Source organism: Chelonia mydas, chromosome 16 (genome assembly GCF_015237465.2).
Source record: "Chelonia mydas isolate rCheMyd1 chromosome 16, rCheMyd1.pri.v2, whole genome shotgun sequence".
Lineage (NCBI taxonomy): Eukaryota > Metazoa > Chordata > Testudines > Cheloniidae > Chelonia > Chelonia mydas.
In genome coordinates this window covers 5,155,302-5,181,348 of record NC_057857.1, presented here as the reverse complement: position 1 = coordinate 5,181,348, position 26,047 = coordinate 5,155,302, and the positions used below count along the sequence as shown (strand labels likewise).

Below are 26,047 nucleotides of genomic sequence, written 5' to 3'. Positions count from 1 at the left end.
GCTAAAAGCAGAGAATATGAAATCGAAATGCCTGGAAGGAAAGCAGCCCCTGCATTTAGCTTCTATGATACGTGACTTTTAAAATCCAAATTAGAAAAGTGACTATAATCCAAGAGGATCCATTTTGCATTGCACTGTGTTTATTAAAATGTTTCCCTTTCAGTCCAGAAGGGCACACTTTTATGTCTTGATCTGTTGAAACAGGGCATATTCCACAACTTCACCTTATCATGTTGTGCAGATGTTACTGTCGAAGTTTATATTTAACAGGCACATAAATAAATCAGTGTGGGTGAGTAAACAACCTGATCAGGGTGCAGAACCACAGGATCAGCTGGGGAAAAGGATAGGACTTCTTTTAAACGCAACAAAACTTTAAGCTCTGATCCCGGAAAAGCCTTTACATACCCCGACGTGCCAGGAACTGCTAAAGGCGAAGCTGGAGTTACTGCTATGGTAAATATGACTGCCTCTAGCACAGTGGTTCCCAAACTGGGGTTCGTGAACCCCTGGGGGTTAGCGAAATGTTACAGAGGGTTCTCGGGGAAAAAATCCCTAATGGCGGACAGAGCTGTGCCTAGGGACCCCAGGCAGCACGGGGCCAGCAGCCCGGAGCCCCTGGATTTCCAGGACTGAAGCAGATCAAAGCAAGCCTATCTATTACACTGAGAAGATTTAAACTTCAAGACTCCCTATAAGAAATAAAAAGGGAGGTGGATATTTTTTGCTGTTTTTAAAATTAAATAGGCAGCTAGTATTGTTTTTAAAATTATTATGAAGAACAAGTTTAAGCTTTGTTGTAGCATGCATTGTTTGCCTGGACTGCTCAAGACCTGAATGCTTGTGTAGGAGGAACTCTTTGAGTTGGCTTCTTAAATCCCTTCATGCTGTTTCACATCTGATACTCCTTGATGAAACCTAGGAGCCTTGTCTTATAACAGGCTTATTCAAAGTGATACAAGCTACGAAAGTGAGATCTGGGAAGAGTGTTGCCGTTTGCATAATGTAATAAAAATACTGTAATGATAAATAATAATTAATAATACACAGTGTGTAATAACAGGTTTCAGAGTAACAGCCGTGTTAGTCTGTATTCGCAAAAAGAAAAGGAGTACTTGTGGCACCTTAGAGACTAACCAATTTATTTGAGCATGAGCTTTCGTGAGCTGTAGCTCACGAAAGCTCATGCTCAAATAAATTGGTTAGTCTCTAAGGTGCCACAAGTACTCCTTTTCTTTTTAGTGTGTAATAAGCATGTCATAAAAACAAATTTTATATTTCCAAGATCACTGCTTTTATAATTTATACTCAGGTAAAGGAGAGAATCCCTGGAAATATTCATTTTTAAGAGGGTGTTCATGAGACTTGACATTTTAGTGAAAGGGGTTCACAGGTTGTTAAAGTTTGGGAACTACTGGTCTAGTACGTTTAGCACCTGTTCTCCAGCAGTGGTATTGCTGGCAAAGGGTGAAGTGCTTGCGTAAACAGGGCTTAATGATTTCCAGCTCCATATCAAGATGATGTTCTGGGTACACAGACATCAGGAAATAGATACGCATTTCTCAGCACCAATGCAATCCTACAGGGTATCTTTTAAAACAGTGTGTGCTAACCATGGGCCTGCTTCTGCCGCCTGTCCAGTCAATAGGGATTGCGTCATGGAGGTAGGATATTTAAAGGGAAGTTTTTAAATTCGAGTTAGCGTTTCACTAGGGATGCTGTTGGCTCGTTGCTTCTCTTTCAGGCTTGCCAATAAAAACAGGCTGGTTAGTTCCATGGTATCTCTAGGCAGTTTCATCTCCAGGTTCCTTTGCACTAGCAAAAGGGACAGGAGAGGTGGGTCACACACATGCTGCATGGGAAGGTTTGTTAAAGACTCTTTTTCCACAGGAAGTTTTAAATAAGCATGGGAAAAATGTATTGGGTCTAGGCTTTACGAACCTTTAGTTTCGCTAAAACTGAATCAAGGGGCAGGTTTCCTCTGGCCGTGTTCCTTTAAGGAAGGGAGTTTAAGCTCCAGCGACACAGCGCCAGAGAGAAGCGTGCGTAGCTGGGAGGTCCACACTACAAAGTTTTGCATCACAGCTATGTCAGTCTGGGGTGTCTCTCTCACACACACGCACGCACACAGGTGCTTCTAGTAGCATAGCTAATGTCATCACTAGGCAATGTTACACCACCAAGAGAAAAACTCCTTCTGTCAGCAGACGCTGGGTCTGCACTAGGGGCCTCTGTCGGTACAGATATACCAGCATAGCGTTATCTGCAGAAGCAGTGGAGTGTAGACTAGCCCTTGGTATAGCTAAAACCAAGCCATGCTCTTTCCCAGGCTATAAATAGTTTTCAAAACTAGTTTAACATGGGTGCACAGGTTCTCACCAGTTAGCCAAGCCCCGTTAGAACCACTGTGGCAGGACCACCACTGAAAGGCTTTAAATACAGGTCCCAATCTCTGTTTACAACAGCAGCAGGGGCAGTGCCTTAAAGCCTATGTGCTGACTGTGTGCTCAGGTCCACGCCAGGCACAGGATCCATGATTTACATATTCATTTACATCCCATGCACCGTGCAGCTGGGTGGGTGCTTCCCAGCAGAGGCAGACGGGCTAGCACGCTAAGGATAGCAGCGTGGCTGCAATAGCACGGGCTAGCCACCCCAGCACAAACCCGCCCCACCCCCTTGGGTATGTATTTGGGCAGCTAGCCCAAGCTGCTGCAGCCACACTGCTATTTTTAGTGCACGAGCTCGAGCGGAGCTAGCGTGTGTTTGTGTCTACCCACGCTGCTAAGCACACTCCCCGCCATTCACGAATTCAGCCTGACTTGCTAACAAATTGGGGGTTAGCTTGGTTTTACAGGTGGCGAGGGCATGGGACTAAGAGTCAGGATTCCTGGGCGAAATCTCATCTTTGGCAAGTCACTGTCTCTGTGCCTCGGTTTCCCCATCTGTAAAATATGGCTACTGATAATTAGCTCATCACTACACTGCACTTGGGGAGTCTTAGATGACAAAGCCCATAAGATACAAGTACTAAGATCTCCACCCTCGCAAGACTTTGGCATGATGGGGTCAAGTTATAAGAGCAGAGGCTTGTGCAGCGCTCTACTTGCCTACCAGGTGATGGGCTGTGTTAATTATTTACAGAGCAAAAGGAACCTGCGGTGAGGGCTAAGGCCAGGGCTGTGGCTCCTTTCCCTCCATTCCTCCTCCCTAGGGGCAGTGAGCCCAGTTCAGTGGGTCAAACAACATGCAGTACTTCCGGGAGCGCTGCCCTGCCTGCCGAGGGCCAATGCACGCTCCGAGCTGGCGCAAAGCCTGCGGGGATGCAGCCTGGCTTCTCCTTAGTGCAGGAGATTCCACGCTGCGAAGGAGGCGACCAATACGGAAAGGGTGACACATTTCTGAAAAGGCTACTCTGGGAGCCCACGAGTGCCTGAACTCCGCCTCAGACTCCGGGTAACCCTCGCATAGCTGCAGCGGCTCCTAAACATCCCGGGACGAGTACAGGGGTGGGTGTGTGTGTGTGTACACGCACCCCCTCTCTTCTCCATTAGCAGCAGTCTAAGGAGACACTTCCAGCCTCCAAGTCCTGTCACAGCGCTGTTATCTCACCAACTCGCAGGCACAAGGTGAAGTTAGGACAATGCAATTCCATCTTCGCAGACCCTACACGCTCATCCTGTCCCTCCAAAGATACAGGAGCCAGAGGCCCATCCCTATTTCCTTCCCACCGAGCTGCTCCAGTAGTGTCGGTCCTCCTCAGGAACTGCAGCTTTGGCCACACACTAACTCATGCTGGCTTATCTGAACTGAATGCCACAGAATAATGCCACTTACGCTAGCTGAGGATCCAGCCCAGTGTTTGGTTTCTTGAAGACAAAGGAACTCTGCTGTAGATGGGATCTAAATGTTTGTACCTAGCCAGGGTTAGCCCTCGGGTCCGCTATTGGGTCAAACAATGAATAAACGTGTGTGTCCTTCCTACCTCATTAGTTTACACTATTAAACTCCCAGCCTTGTCTACACTAGAAAAGATTTGCTGGCACAGCTATACCAGCATAGCTATATCAGCAAACCCTCCTAGTGTAGACGTAGCTTATAGAGGCAAAAAAGTGTTTCTGCCAGCACAGTTTAAACCAGTTCCCCAAGAGACATAAGCTACACCAGCAAAAGTGCTTTTATGCCAGTGTAAGAGTGCGTCTGCATAGGGCTTACACAGATCTAGCTCTGTTGGGAAAAAACAAAGTGTCACATCCCCAACCAACATAGCTATATCGAGAGAAGTTAAGTGTAGACCAGGCCCCAGCACAGCTGAGGCCTGGAAGCAGCTGGGTAATTCCACAGCAGGGAAGAGGGGCTATTTTTAACCCCAGCTCCATAAATTACCTAGGGAGGCCAGCCACAGTGCATCAGAATCTTCCCGTTTCTCCTGCAGGCTCCACTAAGGGAAGCGGTGCACGCCCAGCCCAGAACACCAGGCCTCTCTGACCAGTGGACATCAACCTCCATCAGCCCAACTCAGGTTCAGCTGATGGCAACCAGCGAGCAAAGGTGTATTCAGCCCTGCAAGCCCTATAATCCAGGTGAGCGACTCAGTCTCCGGTTGGTGGAGGGAGAGCGTTTGACAAGTGCGCTGTAAGTTGGAGGGGGCTACATCTCCTTCCCTCGCATACGGCTGCAGAATGACTGCTTTGAAGGGTGTCGCGTACACCTCCTTGTTCATTGCTCCAAACAGCTCTGCTGCAACCGTGCTAACCAAACAGCTCAGGCCCCCAGGACGACCTCCGGGACACCTCTGGGGCTGCTGGCTAGGACTGTGGGGAAAGGGACAAACAGATTTTGCCCCAGGAAAACGGAGGTTAATAATGTATACTCTAGGTTGCTGTCTACACATACACACACGGTATCCATCCTTGACAGCAGCATGTTCTCCAAGACTGTACTTCTACATCCCTTGAAAGTAAACCCTTTTCCCCTACAAAGTGGGAACTAAGCCCTTGTCTACACATACAAGTTGCATCCGTTTAACCTAAATATGTTTTTAAACCAATTTAAGTTAAACTGGTGCAGACTCCTGTGTGGACACTCGTATTTTGGTTTACGAGTGGGTAATTTTAGCTTACCTTAAACCTGTTACTAATCACTTTAAGTTAGACCACAATAAACCTGGCTTAAACTGAAGTAAGAGCATTGGAATGCGTTACCTAGGGAGGTGATGGAATCTCCTTCCTTAGAGGTTTTAAAGGTCAGGCTTGACAAAGCCCTGGCTGGGATGATTTAGTTGGGGACTGGTCCTGCTTTGAGCAGGGGGTTGGACTAGATGACCTCCTGAGGTCCCTTCCAACCCTGACATTCTACAATTCTATGCTTCTATACACAGCCTGTTGCACAAGTTTAACTAAATTTTAAATTCACACCTTGAGTTAAACTGGTGCAACTTTCTCCTGTAGGCAAGCGATAAGGAGGCCAAGTAACATGAATCAAATTAGCACAAAAGCACCCACATCTAAATTGGATTTGCAGCCCCCCTTCGGGGACGCAAATGCTTTCACCGTTGGGCTTAGAGGAGGAAAGGCAGCTCCTGTCAGAGGGCACTGAGAGCGGAAGGGGGCCTGGTGTGCCCTGCTGGAGAGCTGTTACTGAGCTAACCGACCCAACAAAGCGGAGCAGCAGGAGGCAACCGGAATAGCTCTGCCTTCTGCCATCCTTGTCACCACATGCTCTGCATAGCCTGGTTTGGGGGCGTGCACCTTCCTCCCCCTAGTGGCCACAAAACAACTTTCTGGTTGAGCAGGGACAGCTGGATTTCACAGACCGCCTGCCCCGTACCGAAGCCATACCAGTCAAAGAGGGCCGTTCTTACTGTGAAGGAATCTCCCACTGCCCTTCACCAGCCTGGCTAAGGAGACTCAGTGGGACAGCGTAGGTGGGAACCATAACTCCGCGTATCTCCTGGCAGCAGTCTCACCTTTAACAGGCCGCCAGAGGTAGCAGTGGTGGTGGAGAGGCTGCAGGGGGGGTTAAACCTGTGTGGTCTATACATGCTCTACTCAAGATTCAACAGCATGATAATAGGGTATCTGCATCCTGTCTACACTGCAGCTCTCCCCATTGCTGGCACTGGGGAGTGGGGCTGGTAGGGAATTATGGGACCTGGTTTTGCCCACATACAGCTTTAGAAAGATCGGCTTTGGTTATGCTGTTAAGTGACTGAGTTGTGGGAGGGGGGGGGGAAGGGACGATCACAGTCTGCTTTGGAAACATCGCTAAAAAGCCCTACCGCAATTCGATCAGCAGGGGGAACTCCAGGTCAGGACAGAGGTACATCAGCAGGGCTGTGAGCAGTAGATTCTTCCATGCCACATGCCTGGAAGCGAGCAATTAAGAAACTGCTTCTCATCGTGCCAGCCCGGAAGAGACCTGCTTGAGGAATATGCTCTCAGAGCATCCTGCCAAGCTAAACACATGCTGAACGTGAAAGGGCTGCACTGTGCTCTGGTGCCTTCATTTGCCTTGGCACAGCCCGCAGAAAAGTTGCTCTTTGCACGATTTGCTTCTGTCTCGGGCATTTTTCAAGCGGACTCTGCTACAGTCTCTCTCTTAGAGGCAGACTTATTAGGAGAGCCCACGTGCCATATATCCGGCCAACCCAAGAGCCCTCTGAGCTGGGGAGTTCAGGGAGAAGCACCAGTTAGTGCGTCCAGAGTTATGCTAGAACCAGCACCATTTTCACTGCAATCTTCGGAAACACCCACGTCCCTGGCCGGGGTTTTGAGAAATGTCAGCAAAGGAGACAAACAGCATCCACCAATGCAGCAGAGGGTAGAGCAGTGAAAGTCCCACTCCACGGGCAGCAGCTAAACCACCTGCCTGGCACATCTCTAGCCTCGGCGAGCAGGAGATTCGAAAGGCATGAAGCCAACAGGCAGGAAGTTATGTAAACAGAAGGGCTGCGTGGCCGGCAGAATGAAGAGCTGTCTGTCTATCAATCCGCGGAGTAAGGCTCTCGCCTGCTACCCGCACCTGGGCTGAGCTTCAGCTAGTACAAATTGGCGTCAGCTCCACTGAAGCTGATGATCAGGCTCCTTGGAGAAACCTACATGACCACAGGCTAAGTTGCAGTGGATGAGAGCAGCCGTTATGGGGGTTACTTCTGCACCTATTGATGGGTGGAGAAGGGCAGCAGTAGACTGTGAGCTATTGGAATATTGCTGTGCTATGTGGACGTGATACTTCACAAGCAAAGTAAATTAAACTGATGCATGCACAGAAGTGTGGACTCGAGCAATCGGTTTAGCTATATCAATATAAACCATACCAATGTCTGGGGCCTGAGCTACGCATAGGGTGACCAGATGTTCTGATTTTATAGGCAAAAAAAACAAGGAGTCCTTGTGGCAGCTTAGAGACTAACATATATTTGGGCATAATACATTGGTTAATCTCTAAGGTGCCACAAGGACTCCTCGTTTTTTTGCCGATACAGACTAATACGGCTGCCACTCTGAAACCAATTTTACAGGGACAGTCCCGATTTTGGGTCTTTTTCTTATATAGGCTCCTATTACCCCCCACCCCCTGTCCTGATTTTTCACACTTGCTGTCTGATCACCCTTAGCTATGCACAAAACTGCACTGCTGTAACTAAAGGTGTTCTGTTAAACTGATTTAATTACATGGGTGCCACTTTGGGTGTGGACACGCCTATCAATCCAATCCTGCTCTGTAGCCATTTAACTTGCACCAGTAAATTTACAGGCACAAGCTACACCAATATAACCAAGTTTTAAATCAATATAAGTTCATCCACACAGGAATTGGCAGCTGTTTAACTAAACCAGTTTTTAAACAGACTTACAGTAAACCAGTACAACTTCTGTGTCTAGACAAACCCTAAAGGAAGACCACGATTTTAAACGGGCACCTTCAGCCTACGGCATCACACACGGAGCTGCATTTACATTACAGGAATCACACTCATGCCGTTTTGCCCGACTGACCCTAAAATAGTTTTTCCCCAGCTGCTATGCTTTCTTAGCATCCATTTAAACAAAAGAACCCTGAAGTTGAAACAGGAGTTTAAGCAGCATTTAATACTAGACCAATTTTCAGGAGGCAGTTGTCAATTACAACAAAGATTACCCTGCATGTGTACACAATGGGTTAACATTGCACAGATTCTGCTTGTGTGAAAAAGCAGCCCTAAGCCCGACCTGAGAATGACTATACTAAGCGCAGCACATAGGTACAATGGCATTAAAAGTGAACCATATTTAAGTCAGGTTTCAGAGTAGCAGCCGTGTTAGTCTGTATCCACGAAAAGAAAAGGAGGACTTGTGGCACCTTAGAGACTAACATCTGATGAAGTGGGCTGTAGATCACGGAAGCTTATGCTCTAATAAATTTGTTAGTCTCTAAGGTGCCACAAGTCCTCCTGTTCTTTTTATATTTAAGTCAAGGGAGACCCCCAGTGGTGAACTGCGCTGCACTTCTACTGATGGAAAGAATGAAAAGGACGCTGGCAGATAAATCCAAAGGCTCCTTTCCTACATCACAAACACCTCTTATTAAAAACTGACAGCTTTAAAGGTATTACTTATTTTCATTGTCCAAGCTGAGACAAACAGGATATCAGACCTGCCCATTTCACTTTCAGAGTCTCACGTGTCAGCAAACAGCTGTGATGTCGGCATTACAGGAGGAAGATTTGTCTTGTAGCTATGGCACAGAACTGGGACCCATGAAACAGGGGGTTTATTTCTGACTGTGTGATCTCTGGTAAGCCACCACCTCGCCATACCTAAATTCCCTCACCTTTAGAATGGGGCTAACGACTTTGGATGGGGGAGAAGGGGTGTTAAGGCTAAACTTACTGTTTGCAGGGCACTTGAATACTACAGACAAATCTCATAGATGAGATTATAAATAAGTCATATTGAAAACAGTGCCGGGAACATTAATTTGTTAAAGCAACTTCCCTTTGGAATTAAAAAACGCTTTTGTGGAAACATTGCTATGAGCCTACATCTTAGGACAAATGTGACCCAGTAGTGATCTCGAACATTTCTATTGCTGTTTTCATGGTGTTCTCTCTCCCCCCGCCCCAGGAACCCCGGCACCAGCTGCCGCATTTCTGATGCCACTGGGTTAGTTTCATGCAATATTAAAGCACCTCTGAAATAGTATTACCTCAGTGCCTGCACTTAGAGCTTAGTGACAAATATTTGACTAACTGGAACTCTGTATGCATCACCTGCAATTGGGGTGACCAGATGTCCCGATTTTATAGGGACAGTCCCGATTTTTGGGTCTTTTTCTCACATAGGCACCTATTACCCCCCACCTCCTGTCCCGATTTTTGACACTTGCTGTCTGGTCAGCCTACCTGCAATTCAACCCTTTCCACCTGTTCCGGGAACAGACCCTGTAAGAGGACTCAGCTGGACGGAAGTTATGCTTTTTTAGATAGGTCTGTTTTAGGTTTGCTCTTCACTTGCCTCTTTCCTATGCAGCTTCTACGGGGTGTATTCACCCACCCAGACAAAAGTTTCAGACAGCAGGACTTTCTGAACAGGGCTGAGCAGAAGAGGAGGTGGATGGTTGCACGTGCTCTTTAAAGGAACAGTGTGGATTTTAGACACGTGAGCTGAAGGGAGTTCGAGCTGCTACACTGGCTCTCGAGACTCCCCTCTGCTGTTCTTTGTGGTTTTACTGGCAGTGTTTTTCTCCCACAGTGTTCATGCACAACACACCCACACAAAAACAGAGCATTGAGGAGAAACAGAGACAGACTATCAGACAGCGCTGCCGAATGCACAGTGCACTGAATGGGAAATCACCTCATTGCCAGCCATCTGAGTACTGCTTGGAGCATTAGCAGGTCAGCAGATTTTAGACACAAGAGGTTTCAGAGTAACAGCCGTGTTAGTCTGTATTCGCAAAAAGAAAAGGAGTACTTGTGGCACCTTAGAGACTAACCAATTTATTGTTCAATTCGAGGAGCCCCTTCTGAGTCTCCCTCTCGGGATTGCCCCCTCTCTGGCTCATTCTGCATGGGATTTCCAAAGGAGCCAAAGGGAGTTAGGCACTCACCTCTCTATGAAATGGGATTTGGGACACGTAAAACTAGTCTATCTACAGGACAAAGAGGAGTCTCTTGCCTTTTTTTTTTTTGGGGGGGGGGAGGAGGCGGTGAAGGTATCCAAGAAGAGAACAGTGTAAAGGGCCAGACTTCTATCCAGACCATTGGCTGGTACCATGTCTCTAACACAGGCTGGTGCTTGGTGTTTTCAAACAATGATATCAAACAGCCGCTTTTAACACGCTGAATTGTGCAATGGGGCCCGTCTTGGGAAAACCTCCCTGACCCCACTTGTTAGCTATTGCATGCCCAGAGAGCAGCCCCTAATCATAGGGCTGGAAGAGACCTTGGGAGGTCCTCTCAAGGAGGAAGCTAGTTAAACAGAAATTAAAAGGTACAGTCCCAAAAGTGAAATGCTTGCAAGCTGCATGGAAACTTTTAAAAAACACCAGAAAAGGCTCAAATTCAATGTATACCCCCCCCAACTAAAAAACTACAGTAAGAGGACCAAAAAAGTGCCGCCGTGGTGAAACAAAGTAAAAGAAGTGGTTAGAGGCAAAAAGGCATCCTTTAAAACCTGGGCGTTAAGCTGTACTGAGGAACAGAAAGGAGCATAACCTCTGGCGAGGCAAGTGGGAAAGTATCATTAGAATTTGAAGAGCAACTAGCCAAAGACTCAAAAAGTAACAGCAACATTTCTTTAAGTGCACCAGAAGCAGGAAGCTGCCAAACAACCAGGGGGGGCGCTGGACAGTCAAGATGCTAAAGGAGCCTCAGGAATGATAAGGTCATTGCAGAAAAACTAAACGAATGGTTTGCATCCATCTTCACTGCAGAGAATATGAGGGAGAGTCCCACACCTGAGCCATTCTTTTTAGGTGACAAATTTGAGGAACTGTGCCAGACTGAAGTGTCATTAGAGGAGATTTTGGAACAAATTGATAAATTAAACAGTAATAAGTCCCCAGGACCAGATGGGATTCACCTAAGAGTTCTGAAGGAACTGACATATGAAACTGCAGAACTACTAACTGTGATATGTAACCAATCATTTAAATCAGCTTCTGCACCAGATGACTGGAGGACAGCTAATGTGATGCCAATTTCTGGTTGAAACTACAGTAAAGAACAGAATTATCAGACACATAGATTAACCTGATTTGTTGGTGAAGAGTCAACATGGCCTTTGTAAAGGGAAATCATGCCTCACCAATCTACTGGAGTTCTTTGACAGAGTCAACAAACAGTGGACAAGGGTGATCCAGTGGATATAGTGTACTTAAACTTTCAGAAAGCCTTTGACAAGGTCCCACATCAAAGGCTCTTAAGCAAAGGAAGCTGTCATGGGATAAGAGGGAAGGTCCTCTCATGGATCGCTAACTGGTTAAAAAATAGGAAACAAACGATAGGAATAAATGGTCAGTTTTCAGAATGGCGAGAGGTAAATAGTGGTGTCCCCCAGGGGTCTGTACTAGGACCAGCGCTGGTCAACATATTCATAAATGAACTGATAAAAGGGGTGAGGTGACAAAGTTTGCAGACGATACAAAATTACTCCAGATAGTTAAGTCCAAAGCAGATTGCGAAGAGTTACAAAGGGATCTCACAAAACTGGGTGACTGGGCAACAAATAGCAGATGAAAGTCAATGTTGAAAAATGCAAAGAAATGCACATTGGAAAACATAATCCCAACTATATGTACAAAATGATGGGATCTAAATTATCTGTTACCACTCAAGAAAGAGATCTTGGAGTCATTGTGGATAGTTCTCTGAAACCATCCACTCAGTGTGCAGCGGCAGCCAAAAAAAGCAAACAATGTTTGGAATGATTAGGGAAGGGATAGAGAATAAGACAGAAAATATCATATTGCCTCTATATAAATCCATAGTACGCCTACCTCTTGAATACTGCGTGCAGATCTGGTCACCCCATCTCAAAAAGATCTATAGGAATTGGAAAAGGTACAAAGAAGGGCAACACAAATGATTGAGGGTGTGGAACAGCTTCCATATGAAGAGTGATGAAAAAGACGGGGACTTCTCAGCTTGGAAAAGAGACAACGAAGCGGGGACAGGACAGAGGTCTATTAAGTCTTGACGGGTGTGGAGAAAGTGAATAAGGACGTGTTATTTACTCTTGCACATAACACAAGAACTAGGGTTCACCCAATGAAATTAATAGGCAGCAGGTTTAAAACAAACAAAAGGAAGTATTTCTTCACACAACGTACAGTCAACCTATGGAATTCTTTGCCGGGGATGCTGTGAAGTCAAAAACTATAACAGGGTTCAAAAAAGAACTAGATAAGTTCATGGGGGATATGTCCATCAAGGGCTATTAGCCAGGATGAGCAGGGATGCAACACCCTGCTCTGAAGTGTCCCTAGCCTCAGTTTGCCTAAAGCTGGGAGTGGACAACAGCGGATGCATCACTGTTGTGTTCATTCCCTCTGAAGCACCTGGCACCTGCTCACTGTCAGAAGACAGGATGCTGGACTAGATGGACCATTGGCCTGACCCGGTATGGCTGTTCTTATTTGGCCCAGCCCCCTGCAGTAAGGCAGGACCAAGTCTCCCCTCACTGGTGGTCACTAGTGACTGGAGTTTTCCAAGCTCTTAATAAAACAGCCGTGCAGTGGGGGACAATGGTTGCTTTCAGTTAACAGCTGCACAAACATCAGAACAGTTCGAACCCATGCAGTCTGGACCCAGCTTGGGGTATAGCAAGGGTTAATCTACAGACATCTCATTCTTTTCACGGGGACACCGGACACAGCTTGACCAGACTGACAATGCTATGACCAGAGGTACTCTACTAAATCTCACGTTTTCTTCAGGGCAGCAAGCACTGCTGGCATATCGCTGCGTGTTCCTGCAGGGGGCTCAGACTTTCAATCACACATCAGAAGCCCCCACCGAGTCATTGTTCTTTTTCTTTTGCATGGACTAGCCTGGATTGATGGAAGAACCCAGTGTGAACTTTACAAAGCTAACTCCAGGAGCAGGGAAATCTTTTGTTATTTTTTAAATGTTGCAGTGACACCTCGGCACCCCAGTCACAGACTCGGCCCCCTTTGTGCTAGGTGCTGTATAGACATATAACGAAAAGACGGCCTCCTGCCCTAAAGACCTGACAGATGTTTGGAATTGGTGGCTGGTACCGCACTTGGCAAATTATTTTAATCCAAGGTGACGGCTGCATCCATTGGTTTAGGAAAGAACACAGACTTGCCAGTTGTCTCTACGCACACACCAGGGCCAGCTCTACAGGTTTTGCCACCCCAAGCTATGAAAAAAACTGCCGCCGTGGACAGCGAAAGGAACAAGCTGCCGCCGATTTGGCGCCACGGCCGGCAGAACGGAGAAGACATCGCCGAATCGCCGCCGTGGCCGCAGGAACCGCTGCCCCTTTCTACCCGCCGCCCCAAGCGCCTGCTTGGAACGCTGGGGCCCGGAGCTGGCCCTGCCGTGCGCGCGCGCACACACACACACACACACACACACACACACACACGTCCAGTACCCCTAGAGAGGAGCCCTCTTACCTTTGTGGTGCTGGAATCCAGGCTGCACGTGCTGCACTGGAGAACCGACGCTCACCGTCACCAGAACGCACAAGCACTCGGGGAGGAAAACTTGACTTAGTTTCATCTTGAGCAGAATCTTTATTTTATTTTTCTTTTAATTTTATTTATTTTTTTTAAATCAGCAGCCCTCTGAGCAGCAGGGTTCTAAGGCAGCAGAGAGGAGGCACCAGCAGCCCCTCTGCAGTGCAGGCAGTTGTGTTATTCTCTGAGCTCTTGGCTCTGTGCAGGTGCGTGGGCTGGAAGGGGGAACACTTGCTCATTCGCACACTCTGCCACCAGGAGCAGCCGCCAATCGCAGGAGCCAGGGAGAGAGAGAAGTGACAGCTGGGAGTCTAAGCTCAGTGTCACAGGAGCAGCACCTAGGGGAAGTTTAACCCTTCGTAACCCTCACCCCGCTTCTAATTCCGGAGGCTGAAGACTGGGGCTAACGGGGCATATTGGCGATCAGCAGATTCTTGTTCTCAGGAACTGACTTGGCCAGGCACTCTGCTCAGGTTATGGAGCCTTGTCTCATTCCCTGGTGGAAGGAGCTAGTGAAGGGCTATTGCTGTGTTGCATCCAGAGGACAGGGCTCTCACAGTTCCCACAGGGAAAGGCGGATCTCTACACTTTCTAAAGGATCCAGTCTACCTTACAGCTGGACTAGGACGGCCAGGGCCACTGTCCCCAGCGCAGGGCTAGGGAGAGCAACTAGAGACAGAGAAAAGGCTGGGATTCTCAAAAGGGCCCCAAAGGGAGCTTGGTGCCCAAATCCCATAAACTTTCCATGGGATTTGGAGGCCTAACCCTGTAACGCGCCCACTTGTCTGAGCAGGCAGTGCAGGCTGTAGCTAGAAGAGGGCAGCTCAGCACAGGTGCGTTCTCCTGGCAGGTTGTATCATACAGATACAGCACAGACACAACCAGCCCACAGGCAGCACCAGGGAGAGTATGGCAACAGGGCACTGCATCCATGCCTCCCCTCCCAACACAGTGCTGCATCCACACACACACACACCACGGACACAGTGCTGAATCTACCCCCCACGGCACCCCCCACGGCATTGCATCCATGCCCCCCTCCCCCATCCCGACACAGCGCTGCATCCACACAACCCCCCAACCCCCCACGGACACAGTGCTGCACCCACCCCACATGGCACAGCATCCATGCCCCCATCCCGACACAGCGCTGCATCCACACACACACCCCACAGACACTGTGCTGCACCTACCTGCCCCCAGCAATGCATCCTCCCCACCCCCATCCGCTGTATCCACAGACCCCCATGCAGCCCCAGGAAGCATACGCCAACATGGTGCTGCATCTTATCCCCCACCACATGCCAACCCGGACCTGCATGCCCCCCCCCCCCCACCCCAGCACTGCACCCACCCCACCCCACACCAACACGGCACTGCATCCCCCCACGCAGCACCAGGGAACATACACGGTGACACAGCTCCACATCCTCAACCGCTGCTGACATCACTAACGCGGAGACTGAAGGGCGGGATTCACTTGTTATTTAAACAGCTGCGGGGAGCTCCCACCCCATGGGCAGCGCAGCCCAACCCAGACCCACTCCCTGCTGTTTGCTAACCCACAGACACAAAGCAGGGTTGCTATGGCGACGGAGATGAACAGGCTGTGTCTCTACCGAAAAACGTACTCCAAAGACCCTGTCAAAACAAGCCGGGGATGTTGAAACCAGAGCACAGGGCACGAGCCGCCCCGCTGCCTCCCCCGAGCCGCCTTAGCCCATGATCTGGGGACCCACTGGAGGGAGCGGGGAGATTATTAAGGTTCACCAACCCTGCAGTAAGAGATTCATAGATATTAAGATCAGAAGGGACCATTTTGATCACCTAGTCTGACCTCCTGCTAAGGCTCATGGCATGGCCAAGAGACTCATGGCATGGCCGCGGCTGGTCCAGGTCAGCTGACTCCGGCTCATGGGGTTCGGGCTGCGCGGCTAAAATCTGCAGCGTGGGTGTTCTGGCTCAGGCCGGAGCCTGGGCTCTGAGACCCTTCTCCCCGCCAGGTTCTCAAAGCCCAGACTCCAGCCCAGGCCAACTGCCTACACTGCAATTGTTAGCCCGGAACCTGAGCCCCAATGACCGGGGCTCCGAGACTCATTCCTGTGGGGTTTTTAGTGCAGCATAAACATGCCCGCGGTGCCCACTCACGCTCCGGCCTCTCTACCAATCAGTGCCTTTTCCCCGCTCAAAGGGAAGTTCATACCGGCTCCGCACTAGGGGACACAGAGAGACTATTGCGACTACAGCCAAGCACACGGGGACGCAGGTTGTGTTTTATTTAGGTGCTGACACTCCCTGTTTATGAGGTAATCATCACACTCTGGGTTAAATAAGATGAGCCCCAAGCATTACGTGGTCCGGGATACGGCTATTTCTGGGTCGACAGGGAGAAAAGCTAAAGTGCTTGGAAATACATCTGGAGAACACTATGGTTAGGGCACAGCCAGTTTGCTTAGTGGCAAATCCCACTTCAGATGTGAAAAATTCCTAGCTCAAATCCCACATGAGTCTGCTCTGGAAAAGCATGAGATGGTCCTATGGTTAAAGGGACCCAGAAGTCTTGGGCTTCCAACTCTCTCACCATGGGCAAGCCGCTCAAACCTTCCCAAGCCTTGGTTTCTATGGATGTAAAAGAGAGACGGATACCTCAGTCTGTTGCAACCAACACTTGCTGAAGTGAACTAAGATGCTTGGCTAAAAGATGCTGCATAAAATCCAAAGCTAAAGGCAGGACTCCATCCTTCAATCGAGGGCTGGAGAATTACGCTGCTGAAGCCAAGATAAAAAACAAAACACTTGAAAGGCTAAGAAGAGAGGTGCCTCAAAAGATAATTGTCATGGAGACCTTTTCCATGTTCCATGGAGACCTTTTCCATGTTCCATGGAGGTTTCAGAGTGGTAGCCGTGTTACTCTGTATCAGCAAACACAACGAGGAGTCCTTGACGCACCTTAGAGACTAACAAATTAGCAGTACAAAAAGTAATTTCCCCTCTGTTGATATTCACCCCTTCTTGTCAACTGTTGGGAATAGGCCACTTCCACCTTGATGGAATTGACCTTGTTAGCACTGACCCCCTACTTGTTAAGGCAACTCCCATCTTTTCCTGTGCTATATATACACACATATACACTGCCTAATGTATTTTTCACTCCATGCATCTGATGAAGTGGGTTTTAGCCCACGAAAGCTTATGCCCAAATAAATTTGTTAGTCTCTAAGGTGCCACAAGGACTCCTCATTGTTTCAACTAGAGAAAGTTTCCACTGCACCGTGCCCAGAACTGCAATTCCGGTGCCTGCCCCAGGTGCTTGGGTCGTCGTAACTCGAAAAAACAAGCCTATAGGACAAGAGCGTTCCATCCCCATGGAGAATCCTCTGCTGCGGCAGGTGATGACTGCTTGGGGCTGGTGGAAGAAGGCCATGCACCATCCTGAGTGCATGCAAACTTGGCACGTCTTAGTGCAGAGATGCAAATGTCGCCATGCAGCACCACGTCAGGATTGGTGGATAGCCACAAAGGTGACATGTCTATTCCAAGGAAAGGCTACTAAGGGGAACCCCCTAAGGTACTAACATGACCCCCATCACCAAAGTCTGGGCACCTCACAATCAAATGTATTTCTCCTGCCCACATCCCTGTGAGGTAGAACAGTGCTATTATCCCCATTTACAGATGAGAAACTGAGGCATGGCAAGCTAAGTGATTTGCTCAGGGTCACAAAGGAAATCTGCAGCAGAGAAGGGACTATCGGCTGCCAATAAATGCAAGTTCTTTCTAGCCAAATATCGGCATCCTGAATTACGCAGGGCGGATGTGCTGCGTATAAAGATGTACTTTATGGTTATTGCCCTTCCGTGTATAGCCATGACGAACTCCTGCCCTATGCCAGGTCTTGGCATCTCGTGGATGAGTCAGAACAAACAAGGTCGTGGGGGAGGGGAGAGAGACTGCTGCGCTGCGCATCGCGGGAGACAGTCAACAGATGCTCGTTCTCCCCTTGGCTGGTGGCAGTTAAAGGACCCATGGAAATTTTCCAAATCATGGTGACTGGGCGTCTCGCTTCTCTCACCCGCAGAGTGCAGTGGGGTACTACAACCCTGGTCCTTCTGGCCCCACTTTACATACAGCAGCCTCACCCGCGGAGACAGACTGATCAGAAAGGGGAGTTGCCACACAGATTCATCTCCTTGTCTGACTGACTTTACATTTGGGAGAGAAATCCGAACTCAGACCTAACCTGTGTACTTTAAGGCAGGCTGTGGATTCTACTGAGTGATCCCGAGAGCTGGCTTGAAACAGACCCCACTTTACTGCATCAGAGTTATTCAACTTAACCCAGTCTTGACTGAAGTCCGAACATGGGAAACCAGCATTTTGGGGTGTCACAGGATTGCACTATCACAGAGAGCCGTGTTCCTTACATTGTCCGCTTTGGGGCAGCGATGTCCTTTGTTCTGTGCTTGCCCAGCTCATCGCCTGGGGATGGGGATGGCCCTGGTCCATGACTGGGGCTCCTAAGCACTGCCACAAGAGTAGTCACAGTAATTTGTACTGTGGATCTGAACGGCTAGGGAATGAGATCTTATGAGAAATGCTACACTGCTAGTGATGGTGCAGTTCTTTTAAAGAGATGCGGCAAAAAACATGTAAAGTTTGTTCTCTGACAAAGTAACCTCAGCTAGGTTCGCTTCCTAGACGCAGAGCTGCAACCTGCAGGATTCCCTTGCAAAGACAAGTTGCCTCTGGTATCCAACCACGTGAAGAGATTAAAAGCCATGCCAGAATCAGACGACTGGAACTGGAGCCCAGAGCAGACATGGATCCCATCACACCTGACACACTGAACTCCTTCAGCCACTAAGGAGAGGATCCCTGTGGCCTAGGGAAAAGCAGAGACCAGAGTAAATGGAGCCTTCACTTTCTCCAGGTGTACCATGCTAACGGGGGCAGGGGGAGGGGAAACACAGCTAATAATCCGGGCAGCAGAACATGCCACGACTGCCTTCCAGTCTCCATGGCTGTTCCATGTCAGAGAGGTTTCTCTGTATGAGAGAAATGATGCTCAGCAATGTTCCCTCTAATTTTTTCCATCCATGTGCAGAATGAATTTTGTTATGTGCAGTACCAATATCGAGGTAATATGCAGACTTGCGCCATCACCTTCATACTTTCACGGCAGCCCTTACCACACTAAGAGCTCACAGCGTCCTAGGGCTAGTACCCAGCTGGGTCTTAGGGAAGGTCTGTCTTCAGGTGACGGCTGCGGTACCCCTATCTGTTCATTCCTACAGCGTCCCTCCACAAGGCTCAGTACATGCTTTGCAAACTATACATAGAAATGCATCACTGAAATGCAGCCACCTCCGGGAAGGAAGGTCAGTAGCCAGTGAAGCCGATAGCACAGAGAGCACTGTGCAGTAGTTTGGAAAGAGAAAGGGAATTTTGGATAGGAAGAATCTTTTCCTCTTATGCAAAATGCTTGAGATATTTAATGTTCAGACAGGGCTTCATCTGTAAAGGTCTCATCTGAATGTAAAATGTAATACTGCAATTTAGAAATCAAAGTAAATGTTTCTTTTTAAATCAGGACACTAAGGCTCAAAATAATTTTTAAAAACACTCAAATCCCCCTTACTACCATCCTCTTGTATTAACAATACAAAGCACTTCAAAAGTCCTATAGGCTATTCAGCCTTCATGTTGTTTATATTTTTACATTGGATCAGCTTGGATAATTAAAGACACAGTCAAGTTCACCTTCAGATTCTCACACACACAATGTTCCATGTCTGGGTATTACAGTGAAACACACTTAGATCACACCCCAACCACATGTCCCCCTGCCCACAGACAGCTTTGCAAACACTGCTAGGGGAGGTTTGAATCCCCAGCAGGGAACTGTCGTCATTGTCAATCCAACAAAAACAGTCACAAACACATTCCCATTAGTCCTAGTTTTGGTAATTTTCTTTCAAAACACAAATCTAAAAGCCAACAATATTTAGTAATTTTCAATTATAAATCTCAAAGTGTTTTACAGAGCAAGATCAATATCATTATTCCCATCCAGAAAATGGGGAAACTGAGGCACAGTGTGGGGTGAGGTGACTTCTGAAAGCCACCCAGAAACTCAGTGGCAGAGCTGGGGAAAGACCCAAAGTCTCTTGACTCCCAAGGCTCGCCCAGCCCCACGGCTGGGGCCGGGGGAGAGCCATCTCTCCCCCCTGTAGCCCTGCATGTCCCAAGCTCCCATCATTGCCTCCACCTCACCCCACCGCCTCCACCCACTCTACACATCCTTCACGCTCACCTGCGTGTGCACCTGTGTGGCCGTGCAGGTGCACACCTTAGAGGGAGCACAGATGCTCAGGCCAGGCCATCTTGTTAATTCTTCCCACCCCAGAAAGCGAGAACCCTGCAAGACGCCCATCACCATGTGCACTCAGAAGCACGTACCGCACCCCGTCAGTTATACCAAGGAAAAGCACCTGAGATTCAACGTTTCAAGGTGCTGGGGGAGTAAAAATAAATAAAACATGGCAGCTACCACATACGCAAAAAGGCATTTCAGGGTTTTCAGAGACACGCCCCCTCGCTCCTGTTCAAACCCCAGCTCTTCGGGGAATGGGAACCCACCAACACAACACACCCGGGGACAAACTCAATGGTGATGCAGCTCTTCATCTTTGCTGGGCCTGCCTGCTCCATTGCTATGGGGGGGAAGGTTGTTGGAGTATGAATCCGGATGCTGTGCAGACAGTGGGTAGGGGGTTAAGGGTGCCAACATCCCTTTGCATTGCTAGGAGGCCGATGAGCGAAGGAGCCAGAGAGCTGTTACCCCAGTGCAGACCCACTTGCCACAGAGACCACCACTTTCCCGGCTTGTCTCGGTGCAGTTCTAAACCTGCCCGTTAATGGGTCCTGAGAAGGCTATCAAGGCCTGGTGGGGAGCTGGTGCTGCAGCATGAACCACCCCTCCCCCCAGCACCCTTTTCTCCTTTGAAACCCAGATACAAACTCGCTCCTTTCCCAGAATCCCCTTTTTCAACTCAAGGAGGGAGCACGTTTCAAAGCTCCATGTGGGCTTTCGGATCATCTCCTAAAGGCTCCCGCGACTATGTCCTGGGCCTGTCGCCTCCCCTACATTGCGGGTTGGGCTAGAACCCAGCATGTGGCACAGCAAACTCGCACCCCGTCTCCTGCACGCCGCGCCCCAGCTCTCATCCCCTCCCACAACCACCCCTGGGGCAGCTCTGCCGCCAAACGACAAAGCGTCTGGGGAGAACTCAGCCCTTTCCCAAGGCCTGCAGAGCCTTCTGCGCACCAAGAAGCAGGACTGGGAAAAGGGGACAGTTCATGCGACCCACATGCTTTGGGGTTGGTGGTTATCCAGCAAAACCTGAGCCATCTTAGCGCACTAGGCCGTTAAATCCGTGTCTACAAGAGACAATCTACTGGGTGGTACAAAGAACAGAATTCTCGCTTGATGCATTTCCCCCACAGTCAGGAATACTAACCCCAAAGGGAAAAAACCTCTTCACTCCAGAATATTTCCCATGGGATAGGCGAGGGCTAAAAGGCTGGAAACTTCCTCCTGACCCAAGCAAAGGAATAACCTCTGGCACGAACCATGAAAATTACCGATTCCGCATTGCTCTTTCGGCTGGTCTGTGACGATCATTCTTCAAACAAGCATTTCAGTGCCTCCCTAACCTTGGCCCCCCCTCTCCCCCCCGCAGCACAGCACAGAGCAGCACATGTTAATTATATGGAGCAGAAGAAAAACCTTAGGTTTGTAATTTGTTGCTGTTTAATTCCATTGAGCATTGCCTATTGCTCTTCTAACAAGCGAGGACAGACAGCTCGGCTGCCTTAGACCACAAGCCATTTCCTATGCGGAGATGGCCCCGTCTCTGCACACGGCAGTCCAGGCGTGATACCGAATGTCAGCAGAGCAGAGGAGGCAGTAAAAGCCTTTTGCAATCGATTAAACCCACAGCAATGAGGAGGATTCCAGACAACAGCAGCCGCTTAATTCCTTCATGCCCGTCACAGATCACGGCAGCTACTGGTTTGCCACGAAAGGCTCTGAAATATTTTTGCAAGGGCTTGGAGGTGGCCTTGTTGCACTGGCCCTCTCTCACAGGACTTTCCCCAGGTGCAGCCAGGTGGTGTGTTCTTAGGCTGAGTGTAGCCAGGCAGCATCCAGCCCCTGGTGCTGCACAGATGAGGGGCTAGAGAGATGCGCCAAAAGCCCTTTGGAGTGGGAGCGCTGGGCATGGATAGCAAACAATGGGCTGTGATGAGTGGCAGCTTTTCACTTACACATGGGCCTCTGCTTACACCTTTCTTCCCTTCCCGTCATAAAACGGAAGGAGAATCCCAATTTCCCTGCCACCAGCACGACAGCCTGCAGTATTTACCTCCCCCAGCAGGGGGCAGCCCAGGAGGAGGTGAAGTCTGGATGCTCACCCATCGCCCCACTTCCTATGTTCAGTCTCCCCCAATGGGCAGGACTCCAGCTCTCACAAGGCTGCCCTGCACCCTCGCCCTCACCCTTAGGTGGGAGCAGCGTGCAGGGGATTCTGGCAGGCCGTGGAGGCTTGGAACATTAAATGCCCTTGACCCATCAGACACTGGTGTTTTCCCCTGGTTCCCTCTGTTCCCAACAGCCAGTGATCTGAGCGCAGCTAGAATTGCCATCAAAACCACCAGAGCCCGGGGCAGCTTTGCAGTGGCAGCCACGTGTCCCAGGAGGCAATTTCAAGTGGTGGTGGTGGGAAAATGCCTGAGATACCGAATGATGTCGCCCAGGGCCTGGAACCTCGTTTCCGGCAGGTACACCCGGGCCTGGGTCAAGTCCAGCACTGCCCCTATAAACTCCATCCACTGAACAGGGGACGGAGTGGACTTCCCCACGTTCGGGGAAGGCCCAGTGCGTCCAACGTTGCCATGATGAATTCGACTTGCGCCTCCACTATAGCCCTGGAGCGGCCCTCGATCAGCCAGTAGTCTAGGTACGGGAACGGACGCCTACTTGGGAACAAGCCACGCACTTGGTAAATACTCCGGCACTGCTGACAGACCAAACGGGAGGACTGTGAACTGGCAGTGGTTGCTGCTTACCACACACCCGAAGTATTTTCTGTGGGACGGAGTTATTGCTATGTGGAAGTATAGGGCGGCATACCAGTCCCCGGGATCCAATGAGGGGATGATGGAGGCCAACGAGACCATGCGAAACTTCAGTTTCTTCATGAACTTGTTGTGTTCGCGCAGGTCTAGGATGGGCCTTAGCCCGCCTTTGGCTTTCAGTATTAGGAAATACCGGGAATAAAAGCCCCTACCCCTGTAGTCCTGAGGAACTTCTTCTACTGCTCCTAGTGGGAGGAGCGAGTGCACCTCCTGTATGAGGAGTTGCTTGTGAGAGGGGTCCCTGAAGGAGGACAGGAAAGGGGGGTGGAAGGGCAGAAGGGCCGAGAATTGGAGTGAATATCCCCTTTCTACCGTGTGGAGCATCCAATGATCCAATGTAACGTGGGCCCACACAGGGTAGAAAGGGGATAGACAGGATGAAAAGGTAAGATGGGGAGGATCCTATCTGAGCTGGTGCGTTGCCCCCAAGCTCACCTTCCAAAGGCCTGCTTCTGGCCTGAGGAAGGTTTAGACTGGCCAGAGCCCTGGCCGGAGGAAGGATGAGGTCTCTTTCTCAAGTTCCTGTTCCTCCTACGTGATCCTTCCTGTCTGCCCCGAGGCTGATAATTCCTAAGAGAGGGAGAGGCTGCCATTATTTCGTGGGAGGTAGAGGGCATGCAGATCAGCACAGCGCAAGCGAACCAGGCTCTAACGTTCACAGAAGTGATGGCAACTCAGCACCAAGCTCCAATACTGCTGAGCAGGGTGGTGCTATAAAGCTCTAGGGTCAGTCCTTGGATAGCAAGAGTATCAATCTCAGGAGCAGTCAGTGTACCCTGGAAACATACAAACGCTGCTCACGCACCTGCACATAGGTACAACAGTAGCTTATACATATTATTAGTCTTCTGTCTTCAGCTTTTATTGGCATACCTGCTCTTGAATATCCTACCTGCATCCACTGAATGCCGTTCTTCTCCTGGCGGCTGGCCATCTGTACAGATGCAGCCACGGTAGAGTGCCATGTCTTTGCTGGGTTTAAAGCAGTTAGAATGGAGAACTGTACCACACAGACCAGTAGTTACGACAGCCTATTCCCAGCTCTCCTGTACACAGGCTTCCAGTTATAGTCGTTGCAATTCCTCAGTCCAGCCTTTTCCCCAGAGTGTGGGGTGCAGCCCCCGCCCCGGAGGTATAGAATGCGTGTGCATTAAGATGTGCAGGCCTTTAAAGACCATTTCGGGGCGCGAGAGAGTTCATTTTCCTGGTAGTGGGGATGGGACTGAGCTTTCAGAAGCTTGGGAAACCATATCAGCTACACCATCAGGGCCTCGTTCACCTGCACATCTACCAGTGAGATATATGCCACCGTGTGCTAGCAATGTCCCTCTGCCATGTACATTGGCCAAACTGGACAGTCTCTATGCAAAAGAATAAATGGACACAAATCAGACATCAGGAATTATAACATTCAAAAACCAGTAGGAGAACACTTCAATCTCCCTGGACACTCAATAACAGACTTAAAAGTGGCAATTCTTCAACAAAAAAATTTCAAACACAGACTTCAACAAGAAACTGCAAAACTGGAATTAATTTGCAAACTGGACACCATCAAATTAGGCCTGAATAAAGTCTGGGAGTGGCTGGGTCACTACAAAAGGTAATTTTCTCTCTGTTGATACTCACGCCTTCTTGTCAACTGTTGGGAATAGGCTAGACATCCACCCTGTTTGAATTGGCCTCGTTAGCACTGACCCCCGACTTGGTAAGGCAACTCCCATCTTTTCATGTGCTGTAATATATATACCTGCTTACTGTATTTTTCACTCCATGCACCTGATGAAGTGGGTTTTAGCCCATGAAAGCTTACGCCCAAATAAATTTGTTAGTCTCTAAGGTGCCACAAGGACTCCTTGTTGTTTTTCCTGCTTCATGGGAATCCATTTATGCATAACTCTAATTGGCCACTAGGGGTCACTGCGTCACCATTACAACCCAGCCCTTGGTGTGTTCTCTGGTTGTTACTAGGCCCATTGCAGACCCACAGTCTGTACAAAAGGGGCTGTTCAGACACAAGAGCGAAAGCACGAGTCGGACGGGGGGTCTTTGCGCTGTGGCTCATCTCAACAGCCAGGCTTTTACACTTAGCACTAACTGAGCCGGCCCAGCTCACGTGGAGGAGCTCGGTCGGGCTCGTGCTCGGACTGTGGGGACGCATGCTGGGAAAGGCCCGGGCATAAACTGCTCACTCACATCTCCTTTCACACCCGTGGGAGGTTTCTTTAGCAGTGACAGCTAGTAGGTTCCTTTCTTCTGCACCGAAGGAGACTCCCATAAGATACCTTTAAAGAGCAGAGCTGAACACCCCAGCTCTGACCAGGGCCAGCTCAAAGCAAGGCCTTCTCTAACCCATCCACCTCCGCAGGGCTCACTCAACAGTCCTGCCCTCAGGGCCTCTTCTCCTCCCCCACCTCCTGATACAGCTGCTGCAAAATTCAACCCTTCCAGAAACAATTTATTCTGGTCTAAAGACACACAGCGCTCCCGAGAGCGTCTCCAACTTGGATCGACCTGGGGAGAAAAATCAAAAATCTCCCGGCCTGAAAAGCTCTCCTGGTTTTGCTAACCAGCTTTCAGGCATGGGGTTCCAATCAAAACATCAAGCCTGACAGAGTGTGTGCAAGGAGAGATTTACCTTCACTGACCAGCTGTAAACCCAACTCGCCTGGTTCTGACCCCAGGAACACCTGTGCTGCCCCATTGGCTACGAAAGCATCGGCCATACCTAGCTTGTTTGATTCTCACTGTAAGCAAGCCTGGCCTGCAGATATCCCAGGCATTAAGGGGCAGGTCACTACCCCATGTCATGGTAGGCAACGCAGAGCTTAGGGGAATCCACCCAGAGCACACCTAGACTAGCACATTCAGTTACCAGCTGCCAAGACTGCCAGCGTCCATTGGACAACACACCCCGACACCTTTCCAATGGATAATTCTGCAGCACATGGAGAATTAAGAATAGTGGGGCCACAGAAACTAAACTGGATTTGTTACCTGATTCCACCCCAGCCCAGGGTGCGAAGCACTTGTATTAGTCAACGCCCTATTTTACCCAACTCAAACCTCCAACCTATAAGTAAGGGAGGCCGCAGATCCCCTTCCCCTTCAGCAAACAGCAATGCACACTGGCTGGTCACACTTCCATCCACTCCTC

At 49.3% G+C, this 26,047-nt stretch overlaps 1 protein-coding gene across 3 annotated transcripts in view; it reads right to left on the bottom strand.

Annotated features, from left to right (window-relative positions):
- Positions 1 to 26,047, bottom strand: part of NPDC1 (neural proliferation, differentiation and control 1) — a 148,952-nt gene that overhangs the window by 18,841 nt on the left and 104,064 nt on the right. Inside the window, exons 1-2 of one of the 3 annotated variants that reach the window (XM_037879932.2) lie at positions 15,102 to 15,218; positions 13,630 to 13,705 (exon numbers count right to left, since the gene is read on the bottom strand). The exons of the other annotated variants lie outside the window; for them this stretch is intronic. Coding sequence (XP_037735860.2) covers positions 13,630 to 13,705; positions 15,102 to 15,140 — 115 coding nt within the window. The 5' untranslated portion in view covers positions 15,141 to 15,218. Of the gene's footprint in view, positions 1 to 13,629; positions 13,706 to 15,101; positions 15,219 to 26,047 lie in introns of those variants that run through there. 3 annotated transcript variants of the gene reach the window in all.